General features: G+C 41.6%; 1 protein-coding gene and 1 long non-coding RNA gene across 4 annotated transcripts; one reads left to right on the plus strand and one right to left on the minus strand.

Annotated features, from left to right (window-relative positions):
- Positions 1 to 8,844: 8,844 nt before the first annotated feature.
- Positions 8,845 to 22,028, minus strand: LOC125309958 (phosphatidate phosphatase LPIN2-like). Of its 3 annotated transcripts, none has more exons than XM_048267087.1 (20): positions 21,284 to 22,028; positions 17,290 to 17,490; positions 16,649 to 16,744; positions 15,617 to 15,885; positions 15,229 to 15,339; positions 14,350 to 14,476; positions 13,715 to 14,078; positions 13,515 to 13,614; positions 13,231 to 13,418; positions 12,993 to 13,086; positions 12,727 to 12,796; positions 12,492 to 12,572; positions 12,311 to 12,387; positions 11,805 to 11,940; positions 11,565 to 11,713; positions 11,320 to 11,406; positions 10,898 to 11,050; positions 10,679 to 10,793; positions 10,152 to 10,255; positions 8,845 to 10,003 (listed from the first exon to the last, which is right to left on the minus strand). In XM_048267087.1, exons 2-20 carry the CDS (start codon positions 17,479 to 17,481, stop codon positions 9,859 to 9,861), a joined length of 2,658 nt encoding a protein of 885 aa, XP_048123044.1. In that variant the 5' UTR covers positions 17,482 to 17,490; positions 21,284 to 22,028; the 3' UTR covers positions 8,845 to 9,858. The 3 variants fall into 3 exon arrangements, with proteins under 3 accessions (XP_048123044.1, XP_048123043.1, XP_048123042.1); XM_048267086.1 differs by lacking the exon at positions 21,284 to 22,028 and adding an exon at positions 18,996 to 19,153 and having other exon boundaries at positions 14,350 to 14,473; XM_048267085.1 differs by lacking the exon at positions 21,284 to 22,028 and adding an exon at positions 18,996 to 19,152.
- Positions 14,456 to 17,364, plus strand: LOC125309959. The gene is made up of 3 exons (XR_007196217.1): positions 14,456 to 14,533; positions 15,712 to 15,812; positions 17,281 to 17,364. It is a non-coding gene; the product is annotated as an uncharacterized LOC125309959 (long non-coding RNA).
- Positions 22,029 to 22,034: the final 6 nt, after the last annotated feature.

The raw sequence follows: 22,034 nt of genomic DNA on the forward strand, positions 1-22,034 counted from the left end.
TTGTCGTCTTTCTCAGAAGTCACATGGTATTGTTGTGTGATGCTGTTGTTGTCAGCTGATTTTTACTTGGAAGTCCTACCTGAAGTGGGAGGATGACATTGCCCCAATGCTAGTGTCTGACTGTTGTTAAGGACTCTATCATGTGATACTTCTGAGGAGGAATGCATTTGAGACATTTAAAGGTAAGAACTAGAATTGGCATATTACCCAGAGTGTAGGCATATTTATAGATAGATAGATAGATAGATACTTTATTGATCCCCAGGGGAAAGATGAAGATGAAGGACCATCAAAACTTTAAGGCCACTGGAGTGGAAGAATAAAATAGATGTCTGCCATGTAGCCTACTCTTCCTTGCCCCATGTAGCCTAAGTCAGATAGACCAAAGAGATCTGCAGTTCAGAACAAATTGCCTAGGCAATGTGCATCTTTTATTCAGTCCATCAAATTAACAATGCTTTGGAAGGGTTTTTGAAGGCTGTCTGTGATGCCAGTAGGGTTTGTTTGTTAACTTATTTGATTTATTATAACAAATGTATAATTACTTATACATTCTTATAATGATAATAATAATAATAATAATAAGCTTTATTTGTATAGCACCTTTCATACACAGAATGCAGCTCAAAGTGCTTTACATTTGAAGCATGTAACACAATAATAGTCAGTCAGTCATTATCAATCACTTTTCTTTGCTGTTTATGATCTACTCAGCAACATATCAAAAATATAGAAAATGACGTCATAAGACTGGCAGCCTTAACCCTCTTACCCCCACAAAAACGCCATATGGCAACTGTGGCAAGGAAAAACTCCCATATTCCAGGAAGAAACCTTGAGCAGAACCTGACTTAATAGGGGAGCCCATCTGCTTCTGGCTGGCTGCGCCCTCAATAGTAGCAGATGTAGAATAATCTGAAAATGTAGTCTACAGGATAAGATGAGTTAACTAAAAGCTTTCCTGTACAGGTATGTTTTCAGATCTTTTTTAAAAATATTTACTGAACTCGCCTGCTTGATGTACAGAGGCAGGGTGTTCCATAGTTTGGGGGCATAATGGATAAACGCCCAGCTTCTCCACTTTGTTTGTGGAGCACTTTGGGTACGATTAAAAGATTAGAATTGGATGATCTAAGTTTCCTTTGTGGTTGATAAGATATTAAAAAAGCTCAGAGATATATGAAGGTGCTATGCCATTCAGAGCTTTGTAAGTAATTAACATAACCTTAAAATCAATTCTATAGGAAATAGGGAGCCAGTGCAGTTCAGCCAACACAGGGGTGATGTGTTCTCTCTTCTTAGTCTTAGTTAAAAGTCTAGCCGCAGAGTTCTGTATGAGTGCCAATTTCTTTAGATGTTTTTTGGGAAGACCAGTGAAAAGTGCATTGCAGTAGTCTAACCTACTAGTGATAAAGGCGTGAATTAGTTTTTCTGCATCTTGTTGAGTTAAAAAGGGCCGCACTTTGGCAATGTTTCTCAAGTGGAAATAGGCTGTCTGAGTAACTTTACTGATATGGGGCTTAAAACTTAACTCTGCATCTAAGATGACACCGAGGCTTGTTGCTTTTGGTTTGACCTGGTGTGCCAAGTTCCCCAGATTACTAAGAATAATATCTCGCTTTAGTTTTGGTCCAACCAGAAGTACCTCTGTTTTGTCATCATTTAGTTTCAAAAAAAGTTTTTGCTCATCCACTGATTAATGGAGGTTAGGCATGCAGTGAGGGAGCAAAGGCCATCTGGGTTAGTTGGCTCCACAGAAATATACAATTGGGTATCATCTGCGTAGCTGTGGAAGTTTACATTATGCTGACTTATGACGTTTCCCAATGGAAGCATATATAGAGAAAAATAGCAGGGGACCTAGGCAGCTCCCTGGGCCACACCAAAAAAGGCAAGTCATGTTTTCAGATACATGATCTCCTAGACTGATATAAAAATCTCTGCCAGTAATGTAGGTTTGAAACCAGTTTAGAGCATTATCAGAGAGACCCACCCACTTCGCAAGGCGGTGAATTAGGATGCTATGATCAATGGTGTCAAATGCCGCACTCAAATCCAGAAGAATAAGGATTGAGACTTTGTTTGAGTCAGTAGCTAGTCTGAGATCATTGACTATTTTTACTAGAGCCGTTTCTGTGCTAAAACCTGATTGGAATTTTTCAAGGATACTGTTTTCGTTGAGGAAGGTATTTAACTGATTACAAACAACTTTTTCAAGTACTTTGATCAAAAACGATAGATTTGATATAGGCCTGTAGTTGCTCAGATTGGTATGGTCAAGATTTGACTTTTTAAGTAAAGGTTTCACAACAGCGGTTTTAAAAGCAGTTGGAAATATACCTGTTTCTAATGAGGTATTTATTACTTTGAGAAAAAAGGGAGCTAAGCTATCATATACTTTTTTGAGGAATGTAGTAGGGATTGGATCTAAAACACATGTTGAGGAGCCGGTTTGAGTTATAATTTTACCAAGCTCAGATTGAGTAATAGTGCTAAAGGACCTTAATTTTGGGGGCTGTTTTTGGGTGTACTATCAAACATATTACTTGTGTTACCAATAGCCTCCCTTATAGAAATGACTTTGTTTTTGAAGAAGTCTGCAAATTCTTCGCATCTTAGAGAGGATGCCTGACTGAGTGTATCAAAAGGTGTTTGATGCAATAGCCTATCAATGGTAGAGAACAACACCCTAGAGTTTCCACTGTTTTCAGCAATTACCTTAGAGAAGTGGTTCCTCCTCTCATTCCGAATAGCTCTATTATAATTTGCTATTTTTTCTTTTAGAATGGCACGGTGAACCTGTAACTTAGTTTTTCTCCATGTTCTCTCAGCTTTCCTACATGATCTTTTTAGATCATGGATATTTTCATTCATCCAAGGTGTCAGTTTGCTACAGGGCCTTTTTTTAAGTCTTTAAGGGTGCCACTCTGTCAAGCAGAGCGCCTAATTCACGATTGAGAGCCTCTACCATTTGATCAATGGGATGATGTAAAATATCTAAATTTATGGAGTCTATAAGAGATATGAACTGCTGTTCTGCTCTAATGTCCAAGAGTCGCGATTTGATTGCAATTTCGGGATGAATTTTTGGAGTATGTAGTACTATATTAAAAGATACACAATGATGATCAGACATATTTATATCATTTACTGATAAGTCTGTGACTTCTATCCCTCTAGAAATGACTAGATCGAGGGTGTTGCCAAGGTTGTGGGTGGGTCCTGTAACATGCTGCCTTAGCTCTAAACTGTCCAACACATTAAGGAACTTACTGGCTTTAGCATCAGTTGTCTTATTGACATGAATATTGAAGTCGCCATTTACAATTATCCCATCATAGCTAGTGATGATGAGCGACATAAGTTCAGAAAACTGGTCGAGAAAGCCAGTCCATAGTTTAGAGGGCGGTATAAGGTTAATAGAAGTACAGCTGGGTCAGCCTTCAGAGTGAGGGCAATATACTCAAAGGAAGCGATTAAGCCAAAGTTGACTCTAGTGCAACTATATTTGTTTGAGAGAATGGAGGCAATTCCACCACCTCGTTTGCCTTGTCTAATTGAGTGGAAGAAATTATAATTTGGGGGACAAGTCTCAACAAGAACAGCTTCGCTGTCTGAAGTCAGCCAGGTTTCAACAAGAAACAGAAAATCCAATTTCTTTTCACTAATAAAATCATTGATTACAAAGGTTTTGGTATATTCTTATATTTTGGTATTTCTTATATTCTAGGCTGCTTGTGCTGCTGTAATTATCTGAAATATTGGAGTTTCTAATGGCCTCATTTTATAATGGACATTACTTTTACGCTTCTATTTCAGTAGGCCTATCACATTTATCAATAATGATGTCATGTCACCCTCGGAATTACGTAGGCCCAGTTTGCACACCTTTAAAAGGTAAATCATAGAATAAACAAGAAAATAAGTACTCCACAGAGAAAAGAAAAGTTTTATTGTTTGTCGTTAGTGTATTATTATTATTGCCATGACACTTTTGCAACAAAAATACATGAAAATGTGTGATGATGCATCGAACGCAACGCTGACACTGGGAGAGTTAGGAAAGCATGCAGCATCCATCTCCTAAGAAAAAGGTCAAAAACAACAAAATAAGACGCGCAACAACGCAAGTTATACAGATATAAAAAATATAATTTATGTCTACTTATATAACAATTGGTAAGGGAGTAGACCTAATTAAGAGAGTTCTGATAGTTTATGACAGGCCTACTTCCCCGTAGGCTATAGGCCTACCCGAGAACAGATGCCCCAGACAGAGGGCGCGATCTTGGTAGGTCCTGTCTGGAGTCGCCTCCTCAAGGACTTTCTCGGCTCGTTAACCTTCATCGTTTCTAAAGTTGATGTTTCCGACACTGGAGCTACTTGTTTTTTTTGGTTCACGATAGACTTCATCTCCTCAGAAACAGATGACGAAGCTGGGCTGTATCGCTCCAAGTCTGCAGACAGAGGAGACGGCTGTCGGACTGATCGGTCGGCAGACCGTTCAGGGGTTTTGTAGACCCCTGAAAACATCCTTTTTTCCTCGCGAATAAGGTCTTCGCATCTAGGATGTACAGCGAATGGGAATGAATCTGCGCTCCCAGGCGAAGACTGGTTCCAACTTCGCTCTGACCCATCGTTCAGCCCAGCTGCCCACGAGATTCTGGGGCCAGGAGACGCAGGTGAGGTCCTCCCACAGTTGACAGCGGTCACATCTTTTCTCAGTATGGAACCTTTGCTTCCCGATGTAAGTGGTCCTGATGTAAATAAAATGACGGATTCTCTGACTACATTATCAACGAACGCTTGTGCTGCAAGTAGCAGTTCAGTTGGAGGACATGGCTGAATACCGATTTTCTGATCCATAGACACCACAAAGGCTATGAGCTAGTAAGACACCCCTCTCAATAACCTGTCCAAATCAACTAAAGGTCTAAAACAAACTAAACGAAATACACCTGCGTCGTTCCAACATCCCGAACGTTGTCAGATGCTTGTCATCAAAAGCGTCATAAACGATAACTTGGATGGAATCCTAAAAATCAGTGTGCGTTTGTAAGGCCCAGAGCCTCGGTCAGGGGGCCAAAACTGATATTGCAACTTTGTCGGACATCCCTGTGTACAAGCTGACAACCCAAGCGGAGGGAGCGGGAGGGCAGGGGGGGCGGTCGCTCCGGGCCGCAAAGGGGGCCCACTTTTGGCCAAATCTATCCTGATTGATTTTTATTTTTACCGATGCTTATTTGTACTGATTGCTGTTGAAAAATAATAATGAAAAAAATGCTACTAAAGATGCCACTGGTCTGTAGAGTGCGCTCACAATTGGAGTTCGTCTGTCATGCTGCAAATTAAATAGCCCGCACTCTCCCTCTCGCTACACTGAAACTGATGCCACAACCGGTCTAGGTTTGCCGAAGTAGCCTATTCTACAGGCTGCATTTATTACAGAAAATCAGCGACATAGCACGTAGATCTAGTCTACACTGTGCCTATTTAGAGACAGGAGCATAGGCCTAAGCTTGTCGCGACAACAGCAGTCACTATCAGGAGCGCCAGCAGGAATGAATGGTAAGCACAGTAGCGCATCCTCCGCGCGCAAAAAAACATTGAAAGGCTTAATAATATTTGTCCGTTTCCCGGTTTCGTTCGTGCATTGGTCACCTAAAAAGTAGCCTAGTACAAAATATATGATATACAACAACAACGACCTATTCATTTGGACAACTTTATATAGTTGTCCTATAAAGGAAAGTTACCTTTAGTTTTGTTCTGGTTTACCCTTTGTGTAAACAGCGTTCGCGATTTAACATCAGTAAACTTTATTCAGTATAATCCAGATGTAATGCTAACGTTTTGACAAGCATTTTGCCTACCTTGTTCATCTGAAATAACTCCTCTAGTTTTGCTGCCTCCATCCTTTGCTACCTCCACCCTTTCATTGTTTCCAAAAAACGTTTTATATCCATGATAGCCTTGAAGTCTTCCCCCTCTGCTGGAGAAATTGTGCATTATGCTATTTCAAACTGTGGGAAAAGGTAATGATAAAAAGCACATGGATTTTTACAAGCTAGCGAATGGTTAGCATAAGTTTGGCAGAACTATGTGGATGTTACAAGGTAAGAAACACGATTTAAAACTAGTTTCTTGTTTCTCACTTCTCTTTCGAGGACGGTAATCTCAATGTTGCAAGGTTGGTTTTCCGCCTGAGGACGCTAGGCGCAGCGGGGAAAGTCACCATTTTCACCGGAACAGGTCATTTAACCATCCAAATGATTTCTAAATGGGTTTATTACATTGAAATAGTTGCCAAGTTTCCCTTTAACATTGTGTGTTTATAACAGGCAACCAGTAAAAGAAAGCAACAAGTAGCCTAGCCCACAACTTCTGTAATTGCTGCGTGTGTTTGTTAGGCTATTAGGCTATTCCCTCTCCTACTCAAACAAAAGGTGCGGACATTAAAGTTGATTTTGATAACGTGTTTACAAATTTTGAAGAAAATTGTAATAGCCTATTGTCGAGCAGTTAATGGGATACTGCACAGTTGGGAAGTTATGGCGGGCTAACTTTGTCTGAAGTGAACACACACAGGGTAAATTCTCTCTCGTTGAGTTGCCTGATGGTACGCACAGTGCGTACTGCCATAGGCCTACTGCAGGCGCGCCTGATCAGTTTGCATCGTCGCAGGCCTAGGCTGCCCCGATGCACAGACTAAACGGTAGGCTAGGGGCCTGTACTACGAAGCGGGGTTACTGGCTTATCTGGGTAACTTCGAGAGTAACTTGATCACGTGTGGCGTAACTTCCCGATTAACCCGTACTACGAAAAGTGGATAGGTTTTAACCGAGGTATGCTGCCATGGCAATTTACGCTGCATCTCAAACCTGCTCCGAGCAGGTTATGTTCTTGGTTAACCCGAGGTTTCCGTTAACCACACCCTTTATAAGTACCACCCCTCTACTAACAATTCGAGACAATGTCGGCGTACCTGGATGATCCATAGCCTACGACATTGGAGCGCAAATCTTGAGGCTCTCTTCGCAGGGCGAGGGGTTTTAGAGACCGCCATATATTCTCTATGAAGATATAGATTGTCAGCCGAGGGAATTCGTTACCTTTATCAGATGATCTAGGCAGAAGTCTGTAATGTCACCCGTCATAGCAATGCCCTTACGTGGACATTCATGTATTCCACGTAACTAAATACTGTATGTCCGAAAATAAATCGGACATAGGCCTAGCCTACAGTATGCTGAACATCTGAGCAAGAATAGCCTAAAATAAATCGGACATAGGCCTAGCCTAGGCTACAGTAGGCCTAATAAATTAAAATCACCATTTTAACAAACTTGTTGAATTGAATGTCATATTACTGTACCCTGCACATAAAGGCTACACATTTCCACAGCACCAGAATCCGACCGAATGTCTCCCTCAACCCCGTCCATAATCAGCCTTCCACTATTATTTGCGATGGCCAACTCCTCTGCTACTGTAAAACACTCTGGTGCCTTACAGTAGTGTTCAAAGACACCTTTTTCTTGTTAGCTGTAAAACAGAGGCCAAGTGAAGGCTATAAGCATTGGCCTACAAGTTTTCATAATTAAGAAATATTAATGCAAGCTATAACTACAAACTATTCTCAATAATGTGTTTGTGTTTCACTTTCACCTGCTGCCATGTGCGTTTAGCAATGGTGTTGCATCTGAAATGTTCACAGGATTAGGCATACACTAAATCAGTCAATGGGGGCTACTTAAACATCCAATTATCCTATTACTGTAATCTATATGCCCACTTCTGAATTGTGTTCAGTAGGCATTTCTCTGTACTCAAAATAGGCAATTTAATTATTTTAACTCATTTCAGACATTCCGCAAGCTATTAATCCTCCAGTAACACATATTTGAAGAACATGTGGAAATAAAACTTTACTTTTAGGCTACCCGATCTGCAATACGATGCCAACAGCCTTGCTTTGCTTTGTTCACTGCCGACGTATTTTATTTTGGTCGTAGAGTGGGTTTTAATTCCTCATAACTTGTCTTAATAATTGTGCATTCCTCATCCGTAAAATAAGGTGAACACGTCATCACTGAAAGTGGTGACCTGCGCTGCAACCCGCCCCTTTTATGTGAACGCGCACAAACTCCAATTAGGTTAACCCGGCTCAACAAATCAACTTCATAATCAGCGTCGTAGTACCGAGTAACACCACTTAAGATAACCAGGTTTTGTCAACCCTGGTTTAACAAAGTAACCCTGGGTTACATCTGGGTAGGTTAAGCTCCTTTCGTAGTACAGGCCCCAGGTCATCAGGACATAAACAGAATGCCTCAGCCTCTAATAAGCACAATATGAAGTGCAGAAAGCCCATCAGTGTTAGCTTTCATTCGATACCATGTTTATGTATATGGTCTTTTGTTGAGATATTCAACATTTTTTGTGGGCATGTCGTGTTGAGCAGGAAACCTGAAAAATGGCCTGAAACTGCTTGTTAAAGTTACAAAAAGATGTTTAACTTGACAACCACCCTAGAACTTTACCTGGGTCCCTTTTAACAAAAAAAAAAAAGGTTGTCAGCAACCCAATCATGTCCACAAGTCTTAACGGAAGCCCTTTTCAGAATTGCCCCCGACTATTAGGCCTAGGTGTTAACAAGCAAGCCCCGTGAGACCATCCTGATCTCGCGAGCTTCAGATTTCCACTCGCAAATATGCGGAGCAAATACGAAGCAATCCATCTGGCGTAGTCAGGTTAAATAAGCACCCCTTTCTGCCGAATTTGTGTTGATATTTAAATTAAACTCAGTTTTAAATGGTGCAAAAGTAATGAGTGGAAAGCAAATCTAGTGAAATGTTGCCTTTTACTGTACAGACAATGGAAACAACATACAAGTCATACATTCAGACAAAACAGGCATGTTCTGTTGAGGAGAAAGGCATTCAGAAGAACTCAAGTAAAAGAGGATCTAAGTAAACAATAGCAAGGTCTAGATCATGGTCTAGCCTGAACATAAAAAAAACTTTAACCTAACCTTTGTTTATTTTCGTATAGAAAAAACATAGGCCTACTTGAACAACAGTAGGCTATACATCTAATAACACTAAAAGTAATATGTGGCAAGTCTTAATTCAGCTTAGAGTTCATCAGCTCTAGGGAAAATGTCTTCATCTTTATCATCAAGAAATATCAATATTTTCCATACATGAAATGACTACTGAAAAAAAAAAAAAAAAACAGAGTGATAGATTTGTGCACTCATAACCAAAGCTCTGACCTCATAACTAGAGGGGAGTTTGTGTCAAGGAGAGGCGGTCAACCTTCAGTGCAATAAACACGACCACAGTGCAACTCTTCAACAGCACAATGGAATGCCTTCAACCAAGTCCATTTGAAAAGCCATATGTAGGATTACACAACACATACAGTTGTCACAGGGTTGGTTCATTTCTCTGTGTGTGTCTGTGCCCTGAGCATCGCTTCCAACAGTAAGGCGCCAAGCAGCAGCTTCTACTCCTCAGCCAGTTTCTGACAGAAGACTTTTTTATTCACCCAATACTTCAGAAGTATTCACTAAATGATTTGGAATTTGTTGTCTCCTAAGGCATTCAAACAAATAAACAGCGGTAGCAGTTACAGAATTTGCCTACAAAGTGTCCCTGTAGGTGTACTAACACAATCCAATGTGGTTTAAATCTCTTATATTTTTACAAGTTGAAAATAATTATTTACATGCACTTTTAATTTTAAAATATTTAAATAAGCTTATTGAAAGTGCCCTTTTTCTGCTATAGTTAGCAGGTCAGTTCAGGCCCAGTCTGGGCAGTCAGTCACATTTGGGTTTAATGCCATGTTTGGTTAGAGCAACTCTTCTAGACAGATTGCCGCTATTGGTTGTCTCCAGAAACAGAATGAGCTGTATTCTGGATTAGAGAAGGCTGAGGTCTGCTCTTTGCTTAACAGGGGAAACACGTGATCCACAAGTTCACTGAGTCTGCTGTACCTACAAGAGAACACAAAATGCGTGGAGTTACAGGCAGAGAAATAAACATCACCCCAAATCAGACAGCTATTTGAGAACCATGGGCATGCATCTGCATTAGGTGAACAGACTGAGCTTACTGGCTTGTGTCCAGTGACTTCCTACTTACGATGTTTTATTGCTTTTGCTTTGCTCTTGTATGAGTTCTCCTTTAGGGTTTACGGTGAAAATGCGGCATATAGGCACCGTGACATGTTTATAGGCGAACACATCCTGAGACAAACAAAAACAAAAGAGGCAGTTGAACTGAAGAGGAATACTGCCTCTCATGGTCAAACTGGGATTAGTGCTAAACACTACAGATTTAGTTAAATGCTTTAAGACCACACATTTGTTCCCATTTAAAAAGAAGACCACAAGAAACTAGGCAACTCATAAGTAAAAAGAAATGGTATGATGAAACACTTTTATGTAGATGTCTGTTTATGAACATAGGAACTGTTGCCATTAATGTAGATAATTATCAAAAACTTTTATCCAGAGCAACTTACAACGGCATCCTGCACTGGCTTGGAATCAAAACACTAACAACACACTGTATTGACTGTACTGACACCCTGTAGTGTGTGTGTGTGTGTGTGTTTGACTGAGTGAGTCAGTGAGTGATTGAGGGAAGAACGGATTGGCAAGACTCACATTAGCTCTGTTTCCAAAAGCCGCATAAAAAGGCTGTGTGTTGGGAGGAAAAAGGTTTTTGATATCTGTGAGGCATTCGATCTTGAACTTCTCAGGCTTTTTCTCAATCACTTCCCTAAGTAAGAAAGCATGTAAAATCATCAGAGTTGGATACTGGTACGCATGTAGACGTATAGCATGCAGTATTTATGTGGCATGACTGTGTGTCTTCACAAAGACCTGTGAAATGCTGAGAACAGGCTGCTGGGTGACAGCATGAGTGGACCCCGTGGCAGGATGGTGCCTCGGTCGTTGACCCAGTGCAGGTAACCCCTGGTCATGCCTGCCATGCCAATGGCCCGCGCCGAACAGTACAGGAATTTATAGCCATTCCTGGAACAGAAAACAAAAACACACATTCTGCATGGGATGTGGAAGCCATCAGTCTGGATAGTTCTGGAAGATATATTTTGGTGATGTACACATACTGCATCATAGACACCTAAAATGGGTCATGCAGACTTTCAACATGGCTATGGTTTCAAAATAGTTATCCTTTTGGGTGCAGTTGTTCTCTATCCATGGGATCTCCAGAGGGCCTGGTGGTGGTGGACTGGTGTCATGTAAAAGGTTGGTGTGTGTATGATGGTGGACAGCCTTACTGGTGTATGGTGTGGTAGAGCTTTGCGATACCCTGATGAGTCCAGTCTTTGCCCAGCTGAGGAAGAATCTGTCCAAACACATCTGACCTACAGGACAAAGGGGAGGATAAACAGAGCATGGTTTGGGGATCATGAAAAGTGAGTTCTGAGATTTAGCAATAGCTGTTGCACACTAAAGTTAGTTATTGTAGCACAGAATAGGACTGTTTTACTTTCTCTAATAGCAGGGCTATAGATTTATTTACTTGGTGATGGTTCCATCGATGTCAGAAATGACAATCTTGTCGTCCCAGTTCCACAGGTAGATGGTACCCTCACATCGGCATGTGCCCTGGTACTGTGTGGTGATGCTGAACATCACGTCATTGGGACCCTCTCTTAACCTCAGGCTGGCCTGAGACATGCAAAGAGCCAAGAGGTCAGGCTTATGAAACCAGGAAGAAGACTGACCAACCTCTACAGAGAGCAACACAGTCTTGTCTTACTATTTGGTCAGAGGACAGGCGAAGCGACTTCTTGTAGGAGTGTGTGTTGTTGTGGCCTTCTGAGGGCGCCCGGTCAGTAATGGTCGGTGGGCTGAGTTCTGTCTCCTCTTCACTGGAAATGTCGGCAACCTTTTGTCTGTTGCACATGGAAAGTGTGTAAACCTACTTTAGAGCCAATACATTGGGAGAACCATGGGAAATGTGCAGGGTTCCACATCTCTGATCGCAACATAAAAACTAAAGTAGGTCAATTTATGGTAGCCACTCAGGAAAAACAATACAAGCACTCCAGCTTCATAAATTCACTGCAGGCTGTAACAGTACAGGCACTTCTGTATTTTCAGTTTTGTGGAACTGTCAGCACAAACCATAACATGAGAGGAATATTGATTTAAAGTTGGAGATTATTTAAGGAGTTACATAGCCATCACAAATGCACTTAATCCATAAAGCTTGTCACCACCAGAGTGCATTGTTTTATTCTTTTAGACCAAAAAAAGACTCACTGTGGGATGGGGCTGTCTTTTGAGAGGACTGGGTCTCCTCTGCTGGGCCTCTCAGACGTCTCAGACTTAGATTCTGACTGAAGAAATAGAGAAGAACATGAGTGCATAATGGCAGTTAGCATGTTAGTTTGGGGTGATTCTGAATACTTTTCAACACCATTCAGCTGTATTCAAGTCTGACCTGCTTGAAACTCTTCCTCCAGAACCACCAGCGACCAGACTTCTTAGGCATTCTCTCTTTCACCCACGCATCCTCTGTGGCCTAATACACACAAACACATGTACTTACAAACAGCAATATAGCTAACTGAGACACTTAATAAGTCCTTATTAAAAATAGAGATATTTCATACAGTGTTATTTGTCTGATATATGCTGCACATCAATCAAACAGTGCCAGTCCAGGGCAGACTTACCTTAGGTAAGCTCTTCTGGAAAGCCTGCAAGCTGAGTACCATGGGAGCTGCTAGGGTCCAGTTGTAATACCTGAGTTTGACAGAAAACAGATAAATGGTAAAGATGTGTCAGAAGTGTGGATTGAATCTTAATAATGCCAAAATAGAGATATAGTACAAAAGTGATATAGTCATCTGTCCTAATACACTTGCATCTTATTGTTATTGCTTATTGTTTTGGTGAATCTGGAGGTCAATACTACATGCACTGTCGACATACACCTCACCTGTTGCCTATTCGCACCACTAGGTTGGGGTTGTCAATGATGGCTGGGTTTTCAGAAAACTCATGATAGGTGATAATGTGCTCCATGAACTTCTCTATTAATGAAAGAGTGATAAGTCAAGATGGCAAAATTGCTGCTACAGTTTTCATTCAGCAATACTCATAGACCCATACACCTAGTATGTTCAAACGTGTATTTTCTCTATGGTCCTGATTGGGTGACTTCTGTGGGTGTCTACCTTTGTTAATCTGGGCATCATCACCAAGGCCTCCACAAAGAGACAGGGAGACGTGGGGCAGGTCACAGGCAGAGTCCGAGAGGCAATCTGTCCCGCTGTCTGCTGCTGCACTGCCCACTGACTGAGGGGACTGGGAGCCTGAGCGCCGGCCGACTTCCACCCAGTGCTGAGCAGCAGAGTCCCACTCACTGACAAAAAAAAACACACACACACAGTGCAGACTCAGAAGAAAAAAACACCTTTTTTGATTTTTGAAACCTAACTCAGATCGTTCGTAGGCCTACTTTTTGGGAAAGTAGCGTGCCATCACGTCTGGCTCCAGAGCAGTGATGTCATCCAGGTAAATGTCATCTGGACCTTGATGCTGACTCCGTTTCCTTACAACTTTGTCATGAAAGAACAGAGAATCATGCTTATACATGTGTTTGTGCGTAAATACAACTTTAAATGTGTCTAATCTGTATGATAATTAGACACACTGTACCTTTCCTCTCGCAGAAGACGTCTGCTTTATCACTGGGTTTGACGTTCGGGAGACCCTCTGTCATGTCCCCCAGCAAACGGGCAGCAGCTGGGGGCACTGTTGACCCGTGACCATGGATACCCATGGGGTTGGATGGCCGTCTTGACTTTGGGCCAGGGGCCTCTGGTTTTGCACAAGTCACATCTGGCTTCACTGGAGGCGCGTCTAATTTCAGGCTACGTGGTTCCGGTTTGACAATGGGACGGACAGGATCGGGTGTGGAGGTGGCCATGGCGCTGGAGCTCAGAATGACGCGGAAGTGTGTAGTCTCTGAGGGGGTGATTGTGACCGTCTTCAGTGACTCAGACCTCTCTCTGCGGCTCACCTTTGATTAAGTTTTAAGAATTTTACAGGTGTTAGTTTTTGGGGCCTAAACATTATAAAGACAAACAAAATCTGAAACAATGTGGTTTCCTTGATTCTGTCGGATTTGACAATGAATGACCCATTAATATTGCTAAACTCATTCTGCCCTCTGATGGAAGGAGAGGTATTCTAATCTGCAGTAGAGTATTTTTGTTAAATAGTTTTAGAATAAATGTAACTGTATGTTTTTCTGCTGTATGATTTTCTTTTAGCTTCCCTGTTGAACTTACCCTGGTGGACTCTGGAAACTCGCCCCATGTCCACTGCATATGAGCCTCTGTCCCGTGCATGCTCTCTGGAGATCTGACCATCAGCTCAGAGTCACTCTTAGGACTGCTGGGCTGGGACTGACTCCTGCTGCAGGGAAGGACAGGACAGACATCAATCACACACACCAGGAGAAGCACTACTACCGTAATTTCCCAACTATTAGCTGCGGCTTATACATTGATTTTGCATAATTTCTTCAGCTATGAGGTTAATACACGGGGGCACTTAATATGGTATTAATATGGTTTTGTTTCTTTTAACTTGCACAAAACACTGCATTGCGTTGTCTTTGTACTTGTACTCTGCACAATGACAATAAAGTTGAATCGGTAACACTTTATTTTAATGTGTCGCTGTTACAGTGTACCTACCTAATTAGGTTATAGCAGCACAGCTGTTACATGTGTACCTACCTAATAAGGTTGTAGCAGCACAGCTGTTACATGTACACTGAAGACAATGAGGCCTTGACTGGAGCTAAGCATGCTTTGTATATCAAATCTATCATGACCCGATTTACCCCATCTAGCAGGTCTCAGGTCAGCTCTTTGCCTCTGATGAAAATTTAGGCAAATTGGCAAAGTTTTGTAAAAGCACTCAGTATTACAATGTAACAACTATATGTAGGTACCCACAAATACATTATGCAAGTACAATGATAGTACCTGATAGTACATGTTGTTACACAGGTTGTACCACTGTACCTAATTAGTACTGTAACATCGACACATTAAAATAAAGTGTTACCGTTGAATCTAATCTAATCTAATCTAAATTGTCAGTATGTCACCAAAAATAATTCACAAGTTATAAAAGCACTGAGACAGGAGGTCACCCACCAGTTGGAGGGCCTCCAGTCACCGTCTGATAAAGGGTAATTGTCCTGAGAGACTAATGCAGGGTGCCTGTGTTCTATGGCTGAGTCCTTCACTGCACACAGTGATAGGGGTCTAGGAATAGGACAGACATCAAAATGCATTGACACATGGCAAACAGGCTCAGAAAACTGTGATTGTAACACAAACAGGATACACAAGGGCATGGGGCAGGTCAATTTGTTAATTGACTGTTTTAGTAGGTATAGAAGTGTAAGCATGTTGGTGTTGTGTATGTGCTTGAATCTTCAGTATTACTGAGTTAGTTAGATCTACTATGTGCACTCATGCATGTTCCTTGACTAATGGATACATGAATATTGTGTGCCCATGTGCGTGCGTGCGTATTTACCGGCCAGTGTATATGTGGTTGTCATCCTCAGAGCTCTTGTCTTTGTCTATCTCCGCTTCACTGTTGGTGCTTACAGTAGTCTCTTCCTTTCGCAGGTCTCCTTTATGCTTCTTCCTCCTCTTCCTCCTCTTCTTCACCCCTGAGCTGCCGGTCAGCTCCTCTGTTGGCCCTCCTTCCACACAGGAACCCATAACACGTGAGTCATGGCCCCAGAACCCCGGGTCCTCTGTTGGGATGGGTGAGGTGACCAGATGGGCAGGAATGGTTTCCTGTACAGGACACAAATTAGAGCCTCAGTAACAATTTATTAGCCTGCTAATGCTATTGCTATTGCTATTGCTATCACAATAAGGGTGTGATCAGACAGGGGGGCGGTTTGTAGTTTGTAAAGTGAGGGGCATCATGCTGTATTTTTCTGTTGAAGATGACTGTTGAAACAAGAACAGTTCACTGTGGTTCTTGGTAAGTGTAACAGTTCACTATGGGTTTTGTAGTCATTGTTTGGCAACTACTGACTCAACTGTCATAATCTTGCCGGTAATAACACGCAATTTAAGATAGTACACGTTGACTGGACAAAGGTTATGGAAACAAAATACAACTTTCTACTAAAAACTTTCCTTTTGAGGTGCTCAGGGCGCCTCTTCAAAAACGTAAGCAGCAGAGGCAGCAGACGCACAAAATGTCATGTACGTGTTTCCGATCAAAGAGAAGATTATCTGTTGAGATTATCTTTATGTGTGCAATGCCACCCAATTTTAAATCGTAAAAGAGATCTGGATAACTGTGACTAGGATTCTATGAATTGTAGAACATGACATGTTTTGAATTTGTCTATAATGTCAAAGATTACTAAATCATATCATGTCAAATCTGAAGATAATGTTAGTAACATAAGACTCTGATGTATTCATAGTATATTACATGATTAATGAAGGTATCATAAATCACTTGAGCTGACATAGTACGTAAAGTGGTTCAAAGGGATAACATAAGTTCAGTAACTGTAAGTATCTTTAGTTTGGCACTCACATTGTGCTGTTCTGCCTCCTGCACAAAGAAGGCCTCGCCACTGTCACCAAGTTTCATATGCAGGTCTACTGGCTCTCCATTGACCTCTATGTCCACCTGTAATATTCACAGTCAAGCAGCAGACGCATGTGGGACTTAATAGAGTGACAGATATATTAACAGTAAAAGACACCATGTACAGGACACATCAAACACCATTTTACTAACAAGCACTCAATAGTAATAGTATGGACCAGCTCTTCAGGTGGTCAATATGCTGGAAATGTTTCTTATTTACTTATATATTTATTAATATTTATTCACTCTACTCTCCAGTAAGTCCAACCCATAAAATGTCCTTTGCCCATAAAAGCTCCTTTCAGTGTTGTTAACTGTCTCTGCTTCTTACCCCCCCAATTTCATTGTTGCTAAGTGAAGCAATCAGTCGAGTCCAGCTGTGCTTGAAAGAATACAGGGATATAAAACAGTGCAATTACATAAAATGGTCATATAATTGGGAAGATTATTCATAAAAGAGGTAATGAGTATTTGTTTTAAGAAGTCTTAGAAAAAATAACCTAATCATATCAGTGACAAGAGAGAGAAGCCAAGATAGTCCCAAATTTAAAACCTTTCTCATGTTTCACAATCAGTTCACATACCACTTTCTCTCGTGATCTGAGGACCCCCAGCTTGCCGAATCGGACGTGGAAGGGGGAGCACTGAAAGGATCCATCGGGCTGACGGACCACCACCACATCTATGCAGCCGGACAGCGTGGCTTGATTTATACCCTTGTACAGCTCTTTGACAGTGACCAGTACCTGCCCAGCCAATTGACCCACGTAATTCATGGTGTCTGCCTACCAAACAACATGCAAAGAAACAAACACACTGAGCATTCCACATACACATGGGCACAAGATGAGAAATAAGAGTTCAGTGCATCAAATTATTCAATTAAAAAACATGTATGTAATTTTGGCAATGCATGGACCTCCATGATTCCTCCTAAAACATCGACATTATTTTCCAAAATAACAAAATGGAAGAGAAACCTTGGAAAAGTTTAGATAAAAAAAAAACCCACATACACACACAAAAAACCTAAATCCTAGATCGTAAGCCCTAAGAATATTACATCAAACACACAGGTCTTTCTAAGAAGGAAAGCTTATCATACTACTTGAACCATAAAGGTCCACAAATTTAACTGTTGAGGTCTAGTACATATATACATCTGTATAGTATATACAAGATGGTTTCTAAACAGAGGAGATGTTAAGCATACAGAAACATATCAAAGAACAATAAGAACATTGACTCAGATTGAGTAAGCGAACACTACTAATGTCAGCAGTTTATTATTATGCTACAAGCATAATAAGCATGTGGCTGTTTGTACATGTGTAAGTATGTGTGTACATGTACACGACTATCAGAGATTTACTTAAAATAAGCAGTGAAGAAATTCTCATGCTGTTCCAGCAAGTTACAGTGTTGACAATACACCGTCCATGGACTTACTCACAGACAGTAACACTTGGTAAACAGGATTATCACACATGAGATTACACAGCACAGGAGCTGAGAGATTCACACTGGTCCTGACCTGCACAGTGAGTATATTCATCTGTGTTTATCCACTGGATTGAAATTCAGTACACAATGGAAGATCAGGGGTGAACACACACTGTAACTTGAGTGTGGCTGATCTATGGTTAATATCTTCATAATGCACTGTCATGATATCTTATGTTGATGAATAAGGCTGATACTATGAAAATGTTTTCTTCAAGTACACTTATTTGTATGTGTATCAACAAAATTAGTATGTTCTTCAACACCCCCCCCCCACACACACACACACACACACACACACACATGAGAGCAAATATATGTGCACCAAGCATATTCTATCAGCATGTGGTCTCGCCAGACACCAAACATGAAGTTCCAACATGAGACTAGCCAGACAATAGGAATAAGTAAAAGAACAACACGTCTGGTCTGTAAAATCAGCTGTGCTCCACCACAAACAAAAGCTTTAAGCTCCTTAGTGCCTAACCAGAGCAATTTCTCAACATTTTCTGCTACTTCTCCACTCCTAAGGACTTTGTTCTTTGTTTGGACAAGAACAGCTGCAGTATGTGATATGACTAACTCAATGACTCCTTCTCTAAAAGGACTCACAACCAGTCTTATTTATCTACGATCACATCCTGAAGTTCTGCGGGCTGCTTTTCTGTAAATCAAAATGTGAAAGCAAGCAGAGGACTTTCCGACAACTCTCACCACACACACACACACGTGCAGTAAATGAAACCATAAACACATGCACGCCCTGACAAAGATGTAACATGCTCACCAGAGTCCATGTTGGTTTTGAAGTGCAGTGATCCTGGATGCATCCACCTCCATCCATGTCAATCCCCCCACCACCCCCTGAGCCCTACAAATCCCTGTCTGAGTCCTCCGCCTGACTTTCACTCTTTATTCTGAGTCTGGGTCTTTCTCATCGCCCCTCTCAGTTTGTCTGTCCGTCTGTCCTGCTGTTTTCTGTCCCAATGTGTGTCTCGGGGTGATACCCCCCACCTTGCTTCTTGCCCCTCTCTTTCCCCCAATTGCCCTCCTCCTCCCCTCCACGCTGCTTGCCCCACTCTGGCCGTGCCATGCTCCGGCATTCTTCTGCCCTAAGTCCACCCCCAGGTCACCCCAGTGGAAAAAAGCCTCAAGAAGGGGCTTAAGCCCCTTATATAACCAACCCAGCAACCTTCACACTCTGATGGCTAAGCATGCTCTCATTGTGTTTTTTTTTTTTTTCTTTACTGGCTAATATCTGTTGAGTTCACCTAGATTCACTTGTATCTGCCATGGAAGTACCTATTATTATAGTATTTTAGGCTACACTGTTTCTATTGTATGAAACCTATAGGTTTTGCGGATATAAGCGCTAGGTCAGGTAAACAGACCATTATGTAAGACTTTTGTGACTAATTTTCTTTTGAAGAAAATACAAAAACAGACATGTGACAAGTGACGACCAAGACCATTTAAATGATAATGTATGTGAACTACTGTGGACTATAATATGTTTTCACATTAAGCTGCACAGAGCAAATACATCTCTAGAGGTGGGAAATATACAGTATGCTCTCTGCTTTACAGTCTAAACACAAAAAAGTCTGAGTGCTCGCTTTAAATGTGATGTTGTGTTGACCTGGACTACATACTATAGGCCTATGTTTGAGTGCTACCAGCTTCTCTGCCAATCATGGCCATTACTGCACAGATGGCTAAGACGCTTTATGGTATTCACTGTCTTTGTAAGGGAGGACCACTTGGCAGAGGACCAGGCAGGAGGCAAACAGGGAAGAGCTGCCCCAGACAAAGTGCATCCGGGGGAGCTATTTTCAGGAGTCAACCCTCTTCCTTTGTCATAAAAATGACCTCAAGCTTGTTCTTATGGTAACAGCTTCTATGTGGTCATTCGCCTCTGGATTCAATTACAATCTCCTAACTTGCTACACAGAGAGAGGTGATTTGATTTTATTTGAGAGAGAGAGAGAGAGAGCACTTCCACTGCATACATAAAGATGCCTTCTGACAGTGCACTGAGTAACCAATCAGGGCAGATGTTCTGGGTGACCGTCCAGTTCAGCTCCTATGTGAAGTGAAAAAAACCCAGACGGGTGATGTGCTGTCAGACATCACATTTGCCACATCCTGTTTGGACCACATGTTGCTGTGACACTTTCAGTTCCACAGAGGCCACAGATTCTTTCACTCTCCATCTCTATGCAAACTCATGTTATCAGTCTTCCACGTTCGTGTCTGAACAAACATCCATCATAGCCTAGATATCAGTAGGGCCTAGCGTAACATTTCTCTGAGACAACTAATTTCAGGTACCTTCGGGTAATCTCCAGATAATGTGTTCTGTAATCTAACAAATATAAAACCAAACTGAAATTTAACACGAACGATATCCTACGTTTCACAGTGAACCATAGTGAAATATAAGGGGGTAGACAGGTGAACTGAGAGCTTTGATTTCGCTTTCATCCTTTCCCGTTCCCCAATATTATGGAACCTTTAAGCCTTGAATGAGATTACCAAGCAAAGCAAGTTTGCAGGTATCTCGCGGGTCACCGACTGTATGTCATGATCGCGCGTTCGGTTACCGACCAGTGGAATCCTCCGGGAGAATCCCATGACCGGATTCATGTATAGCAAAGCCCGAGTCACGCGTCATGGTGATTAAACTCACCGGCGCGCGCGAGCGCACGTATGAGCCGCAATACGGTATGGGGCTATAAACTGAAGATAACGGGCTGTATTTTTTTAGTTTGAAATGTATATAGTCTAGTAGACTATTCTTCTGACCGCTCCTGTCATAAACCGAGACATTAAACCCGATAGCCCCTGGTCCTATGCGTTAGCACACAGAATCCCATCATATAGGCAAGGTCCATAAAACTTTCTATTGATAAGAGATAACTTCACACCGGCCTAACGTATCTTGGCTACACATTTCTAGGTTACACCATTCGTAGCCTACACCAGGCGGTCTGCCATAGCCAGTGAACAACATCAGTTTGTAAAGAATTGGAAAGAAACAAATAACCAGTCGCTAACAACGTGAAGCGTTCTTACCGCTATAAACCGGAGCAAACAGTTCTTTCATCGAAATCGCTCTTTCATATTTCCGACAGCGGTCCCTTCTTCTTCCACGGCTATAGCGAAGAGCGTAAATACCTTTCTCCGCTTGTGGGATAAACAAGCTCGACACCTGCCGGTAACTCGCTAACGGATGACCCTTTACCTCCCTATCATCAAAGCGCTGTAAGAGCGACATGTGACTTCCCTGAAAAGACGTCCACGTGACTTGGAGCGCTCTGTTGTCTAGAGCTTCAAATAAAATGTAAAACTAAACTAAAAATGTGTAGCTAAACAAGTTTACATGCCGATAAGGAACAGATTATTTTTTATTTATAATTTTGATGTAGAGCTATATAAAATAGCTTTACACGCATGTTAATGAAAACAAAATAGGCCCACACATTTCCATTTGACTGAAAATGTAGCCTAATACAGTGATAAACTGACGCACGACAGTGTGAGTTAACAAAGTGCAAAAGAAGTAATCGAAATCTGTACCTGACCTAGTTTCTGTCGAGATGTGCCCTAGATATTGTCGCACTGCAGACCTTTTTCTAGGTTCCCAGATATGTGTCGTGCATTGAAGACTTTTCCTTTTGTTTTTTTTTTCCTTCGCATAATGTGCCTATGTGGCGGATTAAGGCCTACCTTTAAATGGTGATGGTAGTGTCTCATACATAACTGCTGCTCTTTGCACATGAAAGACATGCAGGCCTACTTTTACATATATCTAGCTGTTTTGTTA

The sequence above is a fragment of the Alosa alosa genome, chromosome 16 (assembly GCF_017589495.1).
Source record: "Alosa alosa isolate M-15738 ecotype Scorff River chromosome 16, AALO_Geno_1.1, whole genome shotgun sequence".
In the NCBI taxonomy this organism is placed as follows: domain Eukaryota; kingdom Metazoa; phylum Chordata; class Actinopteri; order Clupeiformes; family Clupeidae; genus Alosa; species Alosa alosa.

What these genes read in the sequence shown, in the direction of transcription:
- LOC125309958 (XM_048267085.1), bottom strand. Translation starts at nt 19,052, where the DNA reads ATGGATGGAGGTGGATGCATCCAGGATCACTGCACTTCAAAACCAACA. An exon ending in GTGGTGCGAATAGGCAACAG is followed by an intron (nt 12,797 to 12,992) that starts GTGAGGTGTATG and finishes TGTCAAACTCAG; the next exon opens with GTATTACAACTGGACCCTAG. An exon ending in TCCAGAAGAGCTTACCTAAG is followed by an intron (nt 12,573 to 12,726) that starts GTAAGTCTGCCC and finishes TGTGTGTATTAG; the next exon opens with GCCACAGAGGATGCGTGGGT.